Source organism: Periophthalmus magnuspinnatus, chromosome 14 (assembly GCF_009829125.3).
Source record: "Periophthalmus magnuspinnatus isolate fPerMag1 chromosome 14, fPerMag1.2.pri, whole genome shotgun sequence".
NCBI classification, from domain to species: Eukaryota; Metazoa; Chordata; class Actinopteri; order Gobiiformes; family Gobiidae; genus Periophthalmus; species Periophthalmus magnuspinnatus.
This window is the reverse complement of record NC_047139.1, coordinates 9,372,201-9,387,722: the sequence shown is the minus strand read 5'-3', so window position 1 is coordinate 9,387,722 and position 15,522 is coordinate 9,372,201. Positions and strand designations below refer to the sequence as shown.

Sequence of the window (15,522 nt, the reverse complement as noted above, 5' to 3'; positions counted from 1 at the left end):
GTACAAGTCAACAGAGATGCTACAACAGCTGGGACAAACTTATACAGGTAAACTCTTTAAAACTTGGATAATACCTTGCCGCACAATCAACGTTTTTACAGTACGTGACAGGACCATGAGCGGTTTAAAATGGGGTCAAGAGTGGACAGAGGCATTCAGTTGAGTTCAAAGGCAGGAATGCGTCCAATAACAGTGAGTCCAGTACTGTAAATAAATAAACGTTTGAACACACCATGCCAAAAAGTCGCATTAGCAATTTCAACACTGTTAATTTTCTGTTGTGGCTGTTGCTGCTAAATCTAACTGTGTAAAAGACAGGGGCTGAAAAGCACTTTTTCCATCAATATATACCATTTTATATATTGCATACAGTTCAAACTAAAGGAAAGACAAACCAAGCATAGCACTTTGAGAATTATTCTGAGTATCAATTATGCCACTCTACCAGCCCAACTCAAATGAAACTCAGTAAAACCACAGCTTTAAACACACAGCGCTCCAGTTGCGAATGCGGTGCTATAGTTTTGCACTTCACTTTAATGGTCCAATGTGGCTGACCTATAGAGCAGTGACGAGGCTAATCCACTGCGGCTTATGTATATTGTACATGTTAAACACTCTCAGAGCTCCATAATCCACTCACATCTGACAACAGTGACATGCTCTAATGGATGACTGTAAACCCCGCAACCCGGTTATGCCAAACTGCTTTGTATTGGAGGCTGATGATATGTTCCTTCACTATCAGGTTTGAGACAGGTATGCTAACAACTCTTGGTAGAACTGCGTTGACCAGACGTTTCTATTTACCCGGGACAGTCCCAGTTTTGAGCTTTGTGTCCCATGTCAAAGCAAATTTGTCCAAAACTACTGATTTGTACTAGTTTAGTACAAGACATGCTGCAGGTGTCCGTTTTTTGACCAGTTTGATCCCTGCCAACAGTAAAAATTTGAATATATTGTCATTTGTTTAGCTAAAATCCAGAAAAGCATGCCTGGAAATGAGCATAAAGCAGAAAAATGTACCGACAGAAGTCCATCAGATTATGACTGGCTCACAGGTGAGTCAAGAATCGATTCTTTCCAGAGTTTTAATTATACCAACCATCCCAACTTGTGTGTCACAGTTTATTTGGAAAATCTGGTCACCCTATAAGTGACACAAGTAAATGTTGTATTTCTCATCAAATAGTTTAAGCAAGAGCCAATAAAAAAGCAAATATAATCTTGTATTTTGTAAAGTTATGGCTCCCTTCATATTACTACACTTGCAAAGCTATAAAAGTTGCCATATTAAAAGGTCATTAGCTTGAACTCTTGAAATGAGATAACTATACGCAATATTACGTTTTATGCATAAAGCAATTAAAAAACTCTGTAAAAGGTCAACTCGATAAAAGGAAAATTGAATGTGCTGTTGTAATGTGCTCAATGATTAGTTTGGTCAAATTTTGGTTGTTTTCTTGCAATTTTTGAATTACTACAAGAGCGCAAACAAAAGAGCCAATTCAAGCTATCATGGGTCGGTAAAATGACAAATGATGGTACTTTAGGGAGAAAGGGAGAAAGTAAAAAAGAAATCAAAATCTCCATGGTAAATGGTCACTGTAAATGGTCACATTTATAGCGCTTTTCCACCTTCAAAGCAGTCAAGCACTTTACATCAAGGAAGCACTCACCCATTCTCACACACATCCATACACCAGTGTACGCAGACACTGGGAGCGAGTTGGGTTAAGTGCTTTGCCCAAGGACACAATGACAGGATTCATCTGTGGGAATTGGCTCAGTGACGTTTATGTCGAGAGCGTGAATAAACCGGCAACCTTCAGCTCACTCTACCAACTGAGCTACTGCCGTCCATCTTGACAATGTATGCAGCGTACTTCATACTTTACTATAAGGAATCTAATTAAGAGAGCAACAAGAGAATGTGTAAAGCCATTATTGATCTAATTAATCAATAGATTGTGGAATTCTGCATTTTCTCATATTGTGTTACTTAGGAGAGTCATTCAGGGATAAGCCTGAAACCCAGCCGAAAGCCGAAACCCATTCGTCAACAGGAAAAAACACCTTCGTATATTAGTAAACACCGAAGATTTGATCCCGTGGTGCAGTCAAGCTTCGGTATCTGCAGTGTTATTGACTTGGGCTGTGACATGCTATCCAGTGTTATTTTTATTTTCACATACAAAAAGGAGAGGAAACACAATCTGGCCCTGAATCTTCATGGGAAGTGAGAGATTTGTGTGAACAAGCTTTGAAGATTCCCTTCCATTCAATTACACTGACCTTGACTTTGACCTCTATCAAATCTATCAGAAATAACTGCAGCACTTGGTAAAAGGCGGCAACTTTTACTAGAAACCTCTCGAATATCAAAACTCGCCGAATCGAACTCAGAGGAAAAATGCATTGTTATTATTTATGGATTCATTCAATTATCTCCCAAATACCGCACTGGGCTTTGGGTGTCTATTACAGTTATTAGAGCTGCGTCTAAACTGGAAGTACTTTTAGCACAGAAGCCACAAGAGACACATCCCTGCCTAAAATCAGAGCATGGAAACATTGAAGCGTTGTGTCGCGGAGCAAGTGATAATTAAACCTGTTCTTGGTTGGATTTTGTGGGAGCGTGCAGAGCTGCAAAAGAGCGAGGCGAAGCGACAGGGCAGAGGTTCTGGGACTCATGTATGGGGCAAAAGAAACCGGGTGTATGTAGAAAGATGACCCAAACTGCACTCACAAGACTACACCTGCAGGGGAGTTCAGGCAAAAATAACTATTTATTCAGAAAAACGTTCTAGGAAAAAATTTGTTTATATAAAGAGTTAAATCTGTATTTTCACACGTAAATACCACAAATACCAAATTTTCAGCTAACTCCATCACTCACTAACTTCTTCTTTCTGCTGTTGTCCCATAGAAATCCCTGTAACTTAAATAAAATAATTAGTCAACTATCCATCGACCTATTAATGAACTAAACGAGTACAGGCCTACAGCTCTATACTATATATCTTAAATCCTATGCCCAAGCAGCTCAACCAATGATGTCTATGGTGAGAGCGAGATTCGAACCACTTTCGGATCAGTGGACAAACGCTCACTACTAAAAAGATATATTAACACTACATATTTATTCTACTAGCAACCCACCATTTCACAAGCCACTATTGGATATTTGAGATTATATTACATTTAAATTCAATTATTCTGAAGGAGATTCAGGTTTAGCAAATAGACTGAGATTGACATCAGCATAAATATGGCCTTCAACAGCCTAACCAATCCATTCCACTTTATTTGCATATTTCATAAACAGACAGCTTCCAAAGTGCTGCACAGAGACAAGTAAAAACAATATTACTAACAACGAAGAAACAATATATAAATCCCCAATTTAACCTCACTAGCTCCATAAAAAGCACTATAAAACTGCAATAATTAATCAAATAAATGAAAATAAAAATTATTCTTCTTAATAAATTTTACCATCTAAGATGTTAAACTGACCATGTTTTCTTATGATGCATCTAAACCTGCTCGACATTAACAGACGTGGACAGAGAGTCCTGTAACTGCACATGTTCCTGTCCTGCCAACAGCCTGCATGACATTTTAGGATTTTGGACCAGAATTGTATTTACATAACTGGTCCAAATAAGTTGGCAGACAACATGCCATAAAGACAATCTACCTAAATCTACAAAGGCCTTTTATGGAAATAAGAGAAGGTAAATGGAAAAGGCTCTATCTGCCAGAGTCCTTGATTCAGCAAAGTATTTAAATTAATCACGAAAAACCATACGGCTGAACAGAGCAACAGTCTCTATTCAGTCTTTGTGAAAGGCAATGAGACATGTAATTGTCTGGAGAACACTGAATGCAATTTGCTAATTGGTCTAACAGAATATGTGTCAGGCCTTCGAAGGCTGTGACTGTGTTTCACAGACTTACAGCGCTAACTGAACTCACGAGATAAAGCTTCTGCTATGAGAATATGTCTACCTTCCTGTTTCTGTTTCTGAAGATGACACATAACTTTGAACTAGAATTTTGTTCATTCTTGGTGTATCCTTGCAATTTGTTCAAAGTAAAAATCAACCAAGTAAAATCAACCAATTATATTTCAAGTGGTGGGATTGGAATTTGGGAAATCTTATTTAATAATTGTAAATAATATAGAAAATAAAATAAACCAGCCTTTTCAAGTTAGAGACTTTTCCTGGTCATAATACTGTGCACATAACTATGTAACTTTTTTGGTAGACGGTCCATCATCTGCTTGTCTCCCTAGAGACGTTTTGCCTGAAATATACCACAGTATGGCATTAAACGAATATATAGACTTTTTTTTTTTTTTTTTTTTTTTAAATACAAGTAAGTGAATAAATGCAAGATTGATAAGTTTAATGCCATTTTATGCAAAACCATAACATTTCCATGGAGACAAGCAAGTATAATAGCATGTAACTATCTAACAAAGACTTACCGAGTATTGTATCTTTTTCCCTTTGCTCCAGTTCGGAGATGGGCACAAAGTGGCAGTGGACATCGGGGACATCATGGCTGTCATCACACAGCACAATGGAGGAGTTTGCGTGCAGCGTCATTTCGTACTCATGGCTCAGCGTGTTGAACTGTTTATTGGCCACCTTTAGCGTCGCCTTGGAAATGTAGTACACCTGAAATGGAGAGCGCGGAGAATTAACTTTATTAAATTAGACCCCATGAAAACGGTTACTTCCTGCCAATGTCTTCAAATTGGAGCACCAGCTATTGATCGTGGAGAAAAGGAAATTATCACCGCTGCTCTATGCAAACCTCATAATAGGATGGTAGAATCCTCCAGGTCTAAGTAAGATGCAGTGTCATATCAGCCCTATCACTTCTCTAATTCACCAGAAAATAAGGAGCTGCTGAGAGCGCTTGGGCTAAACAGCACAATTTAAACTCAATCTGCCAGACGCACTTCTTAATTTACTCGCCCAACTCCTCACTGCAACACTCTCTCTCTCTCTCTCGCCATCATTTGTTTCTGCTGCAGCTCTCCTCCACCTCCCCAATTTATGCAGAGACCTTTTGTCCTGTTCTAAACATGCAGCAAATAACAAAGCCTAGAACTAAACCTACAGTATACAGCAAATTACAAAATTCAATGATAATTTATCTATTTGGAATTTATCTATTCTTCTTCCTCAGTGCGGTCACATGATGTTGCTGTGACGTGTCAGCTGATCTGTAGTCCGACTTCTTCAGGACAGTATCCCAAATGTGTGAGAATAAAAAGGCCCCCTCGACCTCGAACACGTCACAGGAACATCACGTGACCACTCTGAGGAAGACTGCTGGTCTCTCTGGTATGAAAACAAACAAAACTTAGGTCTGGAAAATAATCTGTTAAAATACATTAATGAAAGACCAGATGAACCTCATCTATTTGGATTATTTATTTGCATTTGACATTTATGTTTCAGGCTTTCAGTGGACCTTAAGCAAAGATTTGTCTTGGAGGCCTTCACAAGTTGACTGTGACTCGGGCTTAACCATTCACATCTCACACAATGAGGTGGTCATATATGTGGTAAATGATGTAGAAAGATGAGAAATTCAAGTCAGAGTAACATCTTTTAGGGGAAACCAACAATGCCAGGATGTAATAATGTTGTAATCCTGTGCTGTGCTTGTTGCATTTCTACCAGTCCCAAACCCAGATAAATGCAGAGAAAAAGCACATAGAAAGCACTATCTTAGAGCTTCAGTCGACTAAAGACTGTCGGTCACCTAGTCGGCCAAAAAGGGGGCGTGGCAAAACCTCTCAAAACTATTCCATATCTGTATCTTACCCAAACTGCACTCACCAGACTACACTTGCACTCTTTTATGCAGAATAAAAGAGTTGAATCTGTCTTTTTCCACATAAATACCAAATCTTCAGCTCACTCATGCACTAACTCTAACTTTCTGCTGTTGTCCCATATACGTCCTTTGTAATCTACATAAAAAGATTAGTTTACCAATACAAACTTTGGCTGACTAAGACTCCATCGACCAGTTAATCAAATAAACGACTAGAGGCCTACAAGGGCTGTGTTGTTACAATTACATTTTTACTATGAGTTGTCTTTGCCAAAAAAAAAAAAGTACATCTTGGATAAGGACCCAGGATCGCATGAATAAACCACTAATAATAACAATTTCCAATAATCTACCTGACACCACTCTTAATTTACTCCTCCAACTCTCCCACATGACATTCATTTCTCATTTGTATTCTAATGCAGCTTCCCCTGCGATGCTTGAACAGATCCATAAAACAAAGCGTGGCAAGTATTGCGGCCAATCCCACCCACTCAGCACTCTGTCGATACTCAGATCACACAGGGAGGGACAGATCGGTGGTCTTATTTATCTTGGGAGGGCAGGGGGCACAAATTGGATGTGTAGAGCTGGTGGCTGATACCTGGGCTGCTGTGACTAGCTGAGTGATGGCCCGGGTTAATGGAGTTATTAAGCTTGCGGTGGAGCAGACACTGTTGAGCAGCAGATTCAACATGTGTTTCTGCGGCATGTAATTGCCTGCGCATAAATGGGCAGGATGAGGGCATCTTTTATGGGTTACAGTGGCACCTGTCTCAAAATAGAACATGCAGGATTTCCCATCAATTATGAGGACCATATGGCTGCCCACAGTCATGGCATTTTATTCTCTATAACTTCAGCTAATTCTAACAGTAAAAAAACAGAGAAGTGCAATTTATAAATGAACAAGGCTTGTAATTTATCCATAGCTTTGTTTTCAACAGTAAAATCTAATTAGCTGCAATAAAAAATAATCATCTTTAAAACAAAGTGTTCTGTTTTTTTGTTTGTTTGTGCAAATAAACTTCATCTTAAACTTAAAACTTAATTTAGATAAAGATACAAATTTATTAGACACAAATTTATGTCAATTCTCTCGCACAGAACTGTGGCTCTGCTAACGACTTCTTCAACCAACCACCACCAGCAATCAAAGAAACATTTATACCTGCAGATTTGCCTCATGCATGGTCACACAAAACAATACTGATGAATGATTGGACTAAAGGAGCAACAATGATACGTTTTGGCCAAAAATAAAAATACCACAAAATAAAAACAACTTCTGTATCAAGTTCCCATGTGCAGCGATGGTGTGTGGCTTCTGTGCTGGGGTCAAAGGTCAGTTCATAACTCTCTCTAAAGGGCAGAGTGGTGACACTGGGGATTGAACCCAAGATGAAAGATGATCCCATTAAAACAGATTTTGCTGCTTTTCAAACTAACCATTTCTTCAAAAAGATACTGATAATTTCACTATTATACACAGTACTTTAATATGTCACAGCAGGGCTTCTACAGTGGGGCGGATATTTTTTAACATTACACAGAATCACTATTATTTCAACTGGATTAACACAAGATTATTATGAGCCATACAGAATATGCTTCCTGGCTACAGCTGGGATTTCTAAAAAGTAAAACTTTATTTAAGTATGTGTGTCCTTGGCAGTGGTATAATTCAATTACTTTCATGTAAATATTTACATTTAAAAGACAGTATTACAGAGCACTTGTGTTCCTGTGGTCTACAAATATTTACATTTATCAATAACACCACGATTGCTGTGTATGTATCTTACCAGAACATACTGTATGCCTTCTCAGCAGGCACATCAGCGACAGCACTTAGCACTTCAGGCAGTAATATTACCCCAGAGATGACTGCTCTTACATTTCAAGAGACTGGTGTTAAACTGTTATTTACCAAAAAGATGGCAAGAAAAACTGAAACCTAAGGACAGTGCAGTGGGCGTGTACGGGCGAACGGAGGAAGGAGGAAACAGGAGCAATGGGGTCTTGAATACAACAGAATTAAGATGCCACAAACATGTATGAATAACTCGAAATACAATACTGAGTAGTGAAAACAATTATAACATGCTTAAAATCCCTTAAAAGTCGATTTTGTACACTATACCTCCCCTTTTATACAACAATACCACTGTTATTTTGGATACAAAATTGTGATTGGTCCTTCAGTGACATTTGAAGAGAATGACACCCTTGACTTTGCCTCTTCCAGTACCTTTCCATCAACACCACTCCAGAGCCTGTTCTCTTTCCACAGCTCCACCACATCTCCACAAACACAGATATAACTGAATACACTGTAATACAGTCTCCTAATACTTGCCTCTGGCTCTTTGTCTGACCACAGCTTCTGTGCCATGTGGGAATTTGAAAGAGTTTAATTAGTCTGAATTTGTCCAATAATACATATTTGTGCTACTATGCATTGTGCATTCACACCAGCCGAGAGAAGGTGGTTTGAATTGCAAGTAGTATGGGATTTTATATGCAGCCATTACTAGTGTAACATGCAACTTTTATGGTTGGGGGTTCACTGTCTCTGTGAATGTCTGTGTCATCAGTAGCAAACGAAAAATTCAACTCTGTGAACTGGACAAGAGTGAAGACGTTTTGCCGCTCACTGTTCAGTTCAGAGCTAAAGCTGCTTGGATGCACGGCCAAACGTCTTCACTCTAAAACTTTTGCTCAGTTGACATAATTGAATTTTTCGTTTGTGTTGACTCTGTGAATTCCAATTTCCTGCCTGCAATGTTCCACAGCATGGCATTAAACTTAGATATTTCACATTTATTGAACAGCATGCATTTTTACTGCTCAAAATTATCTTTGAAAAAACATACATTCTGTAGGGTAACCTACAGTGTGTAAAAAATATCTATTGTTTGAATGTCTCTATTGTTTTTCTGTTTTAATGTTCATTTTATGATTATGTTTTAATTTGTGTGATTTTAATGTTTTTCTTATTCTGTAAAGCACTTTGAATTACTTTGTGTACGAATTGTGCTATACAAAGAAACTTTCCTTGCCTATTGTGAGAGGGGTCACCTCTGCAAAGATCTGACCTGTAACTTGTAACTTGGAAATATGTTTAATCCCATACTGTGGAACATTCTATGCAAACAAACACCTCCATTGTGACATGAAACTGTATGGACTAGTGGAAACTATCATATTTGTCAAATCCTGGCACATATTGAGGTTAATGTTTTAGTGCATTGTCCCTGATCAAATAAATGCATTCTGTTAATTCAGATTCAACGAATGGATACAGCAGGTTGCATAGTGCACCTTTAAATAAACATAAATTAAAAGTGTTCTATGTAGAAGATTAACAAAACTAATGTAGGACTTTTGCAGAAGTCCCCGTATCCCCGTGTGGAGCTGCTCACCTTGCCTTGCTCCAGTAGAGTGTAAAACTTGTCCACTTCTTTGTTGAAAGCAGTGACCTTGATTTCTCCCTGTTGATCAACACATGTCCATCAAGCAACTTTAACAGTTTCAGGATTAAACTAAAATCCTCCGTATGTGGCATTTATAACAGGTTATGTACCCACACTCTGGTCCACTATTTCAAATGAGAACAGCTTCCCCTCTCCTTTTGAGTTACTCCAAGTCCGAATTTTAGACTTATTAGTGACTCGGGCTCTGACCGTCCACCTAAAACAGCAAAACAGTGCATTAGCATAAACATATACATTTCATTACTTGGCTTGCATTTCTCTTACACCTTTTAAATAAATATTTTTTCAATTCCATTCCATTCACAATTATGACTGATTGTATCACGGACTACATAAACTTCTGTTTTGAAAACATCGTCCCCTCCCAGACGGTAAGGTGTTTTCCGAACAACAAGCCGTGGATTAACCCTGACATAAAAGCTCTGCTGAAGGAGAAGAAGAGAGCTTTTAGGTCAGGGACCAAGGAGGAGCTGAAGGCTGTACAGAAGAAGCTGAGGAGGAAAATCAGGACAAGCCAAGCCAGCCATAAAAGAAGGATGGAGCAACAGCTACAGGAGAAGAACATGCAGGGGGTGTGGAGAAGTCTAAAGACTATCTCAGGCTTCAAAGCATCTCCTGCCCAGATGGAGGGGGACCTGCTGTGGGTGAACGACCTCAATTCTCACTTCCTGAGATTTGATCAATCACCCACCCCTCCCCCCACCCAGCTGCCTGCTCTCCCCTCCCCGGCTGGACAAGGGGGAACTCCTGCACCTCTTTACACCTCTGTCTCTGCTCTTCAGCCCACCAATACACATGGACTCACCCATCCCCCCCAGCCTGCCACTGTCATTTTCTACAGCCCAGGTGAGAATGGAGCTCAAGAAGATCAGACCCAGGAAGGCAGCAGGACCAGACGGCATCAGCTCCAGGCTCCCTAAGTCCTGTGCAGATGGACTGTGCGGAGTTATGGAGCATATCTTCAACATGAGCCTAAAGCTGAGGGTGGTACCACAACTCTGGAAGACCTCCTGCGTGGTACCGGTGCCCAAGACACCACAGGCCAAGGAGCTCAGCAGCTTCAGGCCAGTGGCTCTAACATCTCATCTGAAGAAGACACTGGAGAGACTGGTCCTTGGCCACCTCCGCTCCACCGTGAGCTCAACGATGGACCCACTGCAGTTCACGTACCGGCCTGGCATCGGAGTGGAGGACGCCGTCATCTACCTGCTCCACCACTCACTGTCGCACCTGGAGAACCCCGGCAGCACTGTGAGGATTCTCTTCTTTGGCTTCTCCTGTGCTTTCAACACCATCTAGCCACTGCTCCTGAGGGACAAGCTGGAGTCCGCCGGGGTGGACTGTGACCAGGCAGACTGGATCCTGGACTATCTCACAAACCGGCCCCAGTTTGTGAGAGCCAAGAACTGCGTGTCTGATCTCATGACCTGCAGTGTGGGGGCGCCCCAGGGTACTGTCCTCGCGCCCTTTCTTTTCACCCTCTATACTGCAGACTTCAGACACAACACGGACAGCTGCGTCCTCATCAAGGATGATGACAATGTGGAGTACAGAGGACTAACACAGGACTTTGTGGACTGGTGTCAGCAGAACCACCTCATCGTCAATGCAGAGAAGACCAAGGAGATAGTGGTGGACTTCCGCAGACGTCACTCTACTGCCCGCTCAGTGAACGTCCAGGGAAGGGACTTTGAGAGAATGGACTCATACAAGTACCTGGGTGTTCATCTGAACAACAAACTGGACTGGACTCACAACACAGACGCACTGTACAGGAAGGGCCAGAGCAGGCTCTAACTCCTGAGGAGACTCAGGTCTTTTGGAGTGAGAGGGCCACTCCTGAAAACCTTCTATGGCTCTGTGGTGGCATCAACCATCCTGTACGGTGTGGTCTGCTGGAACAGCAGCGTCACAGAGAGGGAGAGGAAGAAGCTGGACAAGGTCATCAAGAAGTCCAGTTCGGTCCTGGGCTGTCCTCTGGACTCAGTGCAGGAGGTGGGGGACAGGAGGGTCCTGGCTAAGGTCATTTCTATGCTGGGCCATGAGTCTCACCCCCTGCAGGACGCTCTGTCTGCCCTGGAGAGCAGCTTCAGTGACAGACTGATTCACCCTCGCTGTGTGAAGGAGAGGTTTCGCAGGTTTTTCCTTCCTGCTGCTGTCAGACTGTACAATGAACACTGTTAACACTGAACATGTGTCATTCAACCACACCTATGTGCAATACTCAAGTCACTTTACGGAGATGTTATATTAGAGTCTCTTTTTAGTTTATTTTAAGTCTATTTTTTTAATTATTATAAGCTATTTATCTATTATCTTGTTTTATTGCATGTACCATTTTAATTCTGTTCTTGAACTGTGCGGTGCAATACTGGAATTTCCCCACTGTGGGACTAATAAAGGCATATCTTATCTTATCTTATACATGACAACTTGATGCCAATAATATATGAAGTGGTGATGAAACTAGATACTTCTTAGTCAGAGTCAGGACTCTCACAGCAGACATCACTTCACAAAAATATACTACTCCACAGAAGACTGGAGTAGCATGTATAAAAACAACTTAGTTTAAAGACAAAAGTACATGTGCCAAGTTCCTGGATCACATTTAACATGACTCTTAATAAAATATAATATAACTCTCTTTCTGGTCTTGAACAACAGCCAGGCACCCCGCACTTTTTGACTGCACTACTAATTGCGCAGTAGCAGTGGATAGTCGCACCATAACTTCACTGACAATTAAATCCTCTATCACAGGAGCAGCTGCTAGCCCTGGGTGAACCCTTTCTCTGTGTGTTATGGATAAGACCGCTACTATCAAGTTTATGGACGCCAGAAGCCATTTACAACACGGTCTAGATGTCATTACTTGGGCAGAAGGAATGAGAGAGCCAGGCAAAACTACATAAATGACTTCATACTGTGTTATACTGTGGTTTAGTTAGTTCCTACTACAGTTGTGTAAGGGACAGCTTTAGCACAGCAGCTAAAGACATTTGTTTTACACACTGTAGGTTATCCATGAAAAGTTACAGTAGTCATTAGTCTATAACAACACCTAGAGGGATAGTTATCTTTACAGCGCGCAATTTCAACAGGCTTTTGTCATTATCTTAGCCCCAAACATGGAGGTCTGATGGGAACCTAAAGTCATCATAAGGTAAAAGAAAGAAAAAAACTGTGCTAAAATGGACCCTGGGGTAAAAAGTGTGAGAGGAAAAGGAATCAGAAAAATACAAGTCAGACCAAATCCCCACCGGGCCAAATAACAGAATCAAAACCTCAGCAGCGGACCATAAAAACCCAGCAGTACCTGCCATTACAGTGTCCGTTTCTGAGGCGAGATCGCTCAGTTCATTTCCATGCAAATAGCCTGACTAACGCTCTGTCTCTCTCTACCCCTCTCTCCCCCTCTCTCTCCATCTTTCTCCCACACACCCACATGTTTCGATATAGAGAGAAGTCAGTGCAGGCGAGTACACAGCAGCATTCCCATACTGGGCCCAAAGTGCTTCACACAAACTGCACAAATGCAGAGCAGCATGAGAGGAACTGAACAGGAGGAGGGTAATTATTTTGCTGAAAATGTGATGATTGTGTGGGGGCAGTATTATATGTACTGTGAAGTCCACATGTGGAAGCTATGCAAGTGGTCCTTTTGTTTATGATTCTTTGAGAGATGATTTGACACATTTACCTGATTTTAAAGCCTGCTATGAGATACTTATTATTTTGTGAAGACCAATACTTTCTTACAATATACCATGTGCTTGACAGTGGCTGAGTTTCCGGGTCTAATTCCAGGGTCATTCAGGCTTTTCTGTGTGGAGTTTGCTTGTTCTTCCCATGTCTGGATAGTTTTCCTCCAGGCATTTCCCCCATCAACCCAAACATGCACCATACGTACCTTAACCTTAATATTTTAAATGTAGAATGTAGACTCAATCACACAACTTATACAACACAGAAATATTGTATGATTAAGTTACTTTTAATGTAATGTATGATTTACTTTGAATTAAAGCAGACACATCTTCATTTTCATCTCAAAAGATTTGAGATAAATACTTCTGCTAATGTCTATTTAATTGTCATGGATTTGCCCACACTCCTAACACTATCTAAGACTTACATCTGCTTGAATAAGCAACACGTCATTTGCAAACAGAAGTAAACTCAAATCAGAGCTATCAAAGAAATCCCATTTGTGCTAGTGCATCATCCTAGTAAAGGTTTATCTGAGACCTACAGTAAATGTTTGTGTGTCCAGTTTGTGTTGACTTACTTGCTCTGATATGGGTTCAGCGCTGAAATGGGAATGACTTTAGCAGGAGAACCTGGCGAGGAGTCTGCACTCTTCATGGGGGACTTCCCTGTGAAACCTCGGCCTCTTCCTTTGGAGGGAGATGGAGCTGCACAAAAGTAAAGACACTTAAAACATCCATTACCTCAGACTGTGGCCAAAAACCAACCAGATGATGAGGATTCATTCCTGCAGTAAATAACCTGACAATGGAGTGAGAGCCATCTAAGAACCACAAAAGATTGCACTACCGCTAAAGCTACAAACTTAATCAAACACAATGGGAAAAGCGCATTAGGAGCTGTTCCATTATCTGATTCAGAAGAGCTGCCAACTTGATAAAACCCTGCTAAACTTCAATTCTTCTCCCTGATCTCTCTGGAGTTTCAGTGCTCCGTTAACATCAGTTTGTGCCAATGAATAAAAGCAATTTGTTCTGTGGTAAAACTGCCAATCAGAATTAATTTCATAATTACTGTGTTTAGGCTTTTTAGTCATGGGAGAACAAACAATTAGGATTAGTTATCACTAAATAAAATTTGAAATAAAAAATGAAGGTCTTAGCATTTTAAGTCACAATCAGTATCATGCATTACGTCCAGAAGGAAACTTCAAGGATTTTTTTTTTCTAAATCTAATTTGTGATAACTTGGTCAATTTGGTGGACACACACTGTCACTAGAATCATGTGTACATCAAAATTGTATGTGAATTATTGGTTTCTGTATTTGTTAAAGGTCTCAATGCATTTAAAGAAATATATACAATAAATGCATGTACATGTTGTTAATATGTAAGTATGCAAGATTACAGCTCCCTTTCCTCCTCATCCTTCATCTTATACATGGGTAGAGACAATATTTTGTATTGAATCCTACTGTGAAGAATGGTCCGATGCATGAAATAAACCCGGCTCTTTGAGCCATACACTCCTTCAATCTCAAATTGGATCAGTGCTTCAACTTTCAATTGTTCACCTACTTCCTTTAGAGAAGACAGATGTCACAGATGTCTTCCTGATGAGATGGTCATTTGTTTACATTTAGTATTTAATTTCTGAGGTTGCCATGACAAACTATATTTCCCCTGCAGAGGATAATTGATTTGACACAACTGATACTAGATGTCCCACCTGACATTCCCCCTATATTACTCCAGGCACAAACAGTGCAAACCCTGTGTAGCAGGATTTACAACAAAGATGGTTTGAAAAACTTGAAATAATTATCCTTCATAACAACTGATCATGTCAAGCAGGTATTAACCTAATCTCCTAGTTACCCACTAGGTTACAACAAGTCCCTTGTTATTCAACATAAAAACTAGAAAAATATTTTGTCTCTTCCCTTTCCCTATGAGCTAATGATTTTACCATTGTGACTGCCAATGTTTGCCCAGCCCACAGGGTATGCCAACTCACTCCTGCAGTATAATGCCATGGACAGGCTACAACATGAGGAACAGCAATACTTTAACATTGGACTCTTTAGGAACCAATCGTCTGCATGTTCAGCCCACCAAAAACACCACTTCTATACATGGTTTTAGAACTGTGCTCATAATCTGTCTGTGTAGGAAAAGTGGAAAACCCTTTGGGAAATCATAGTCTGAACAACCATTTTCAGGCGAGTGGTAATTAACATCAATATTCATACCCACACAATCCGGATGGAGTGTTAAATTGAAGAAGAGGGGAGCTACGAAGTGTTGATGATGGCATGTGGGGGGTGGGGAGCAGATCTGGGAGGGGGCTTCATCAAAGACCCTCATTTTATGTGATTAGGATCAGACCAGGATCTGCCAGGAGTCGAAAAGCAGGGAAGAGCGAAGCAATGTGTGTACATCAGCAAA

General features: G+C 40.5%; 1 protein-coding gene across 2 annotated transcripts in view; it reads right to left on the bottom strand.

Moving 5' to 3' along the window:
- The window catches only part of LOC117381811 (replication protein A 70 kDa DNA-binding subunit-like), a 55,052-nt gene that overhangs the window by 33,978 nt on the left and 5,552 nt on the right, over window positions 1–15,522 (bottom strand). For both annotated transcript variants that reach the window (XM_033978839.2, XM_055226764.1), the window contains 4 exons: window positions 13,654–13,780; window positions 9,456–9,558; window positions 9,291–9,359; window positions 4,499–4,691 (listed from right to left, as the gene is read on the bottom strand). In XM_033978839.2, the coding sequence (XP_033834730.1) occupies window positions 4,499–4,691; window positions 9,291–9,359; window positions 9,456–9,558; window positions 13,654–13,780 (492 nt within the window). The remainder of the gene's footprint in view (window positions 1–4,498; window positions 4,692–9,290; window positions 9,360–9,455; window positions 9,559–13,653; window positions 13,781–15,522) is intronic.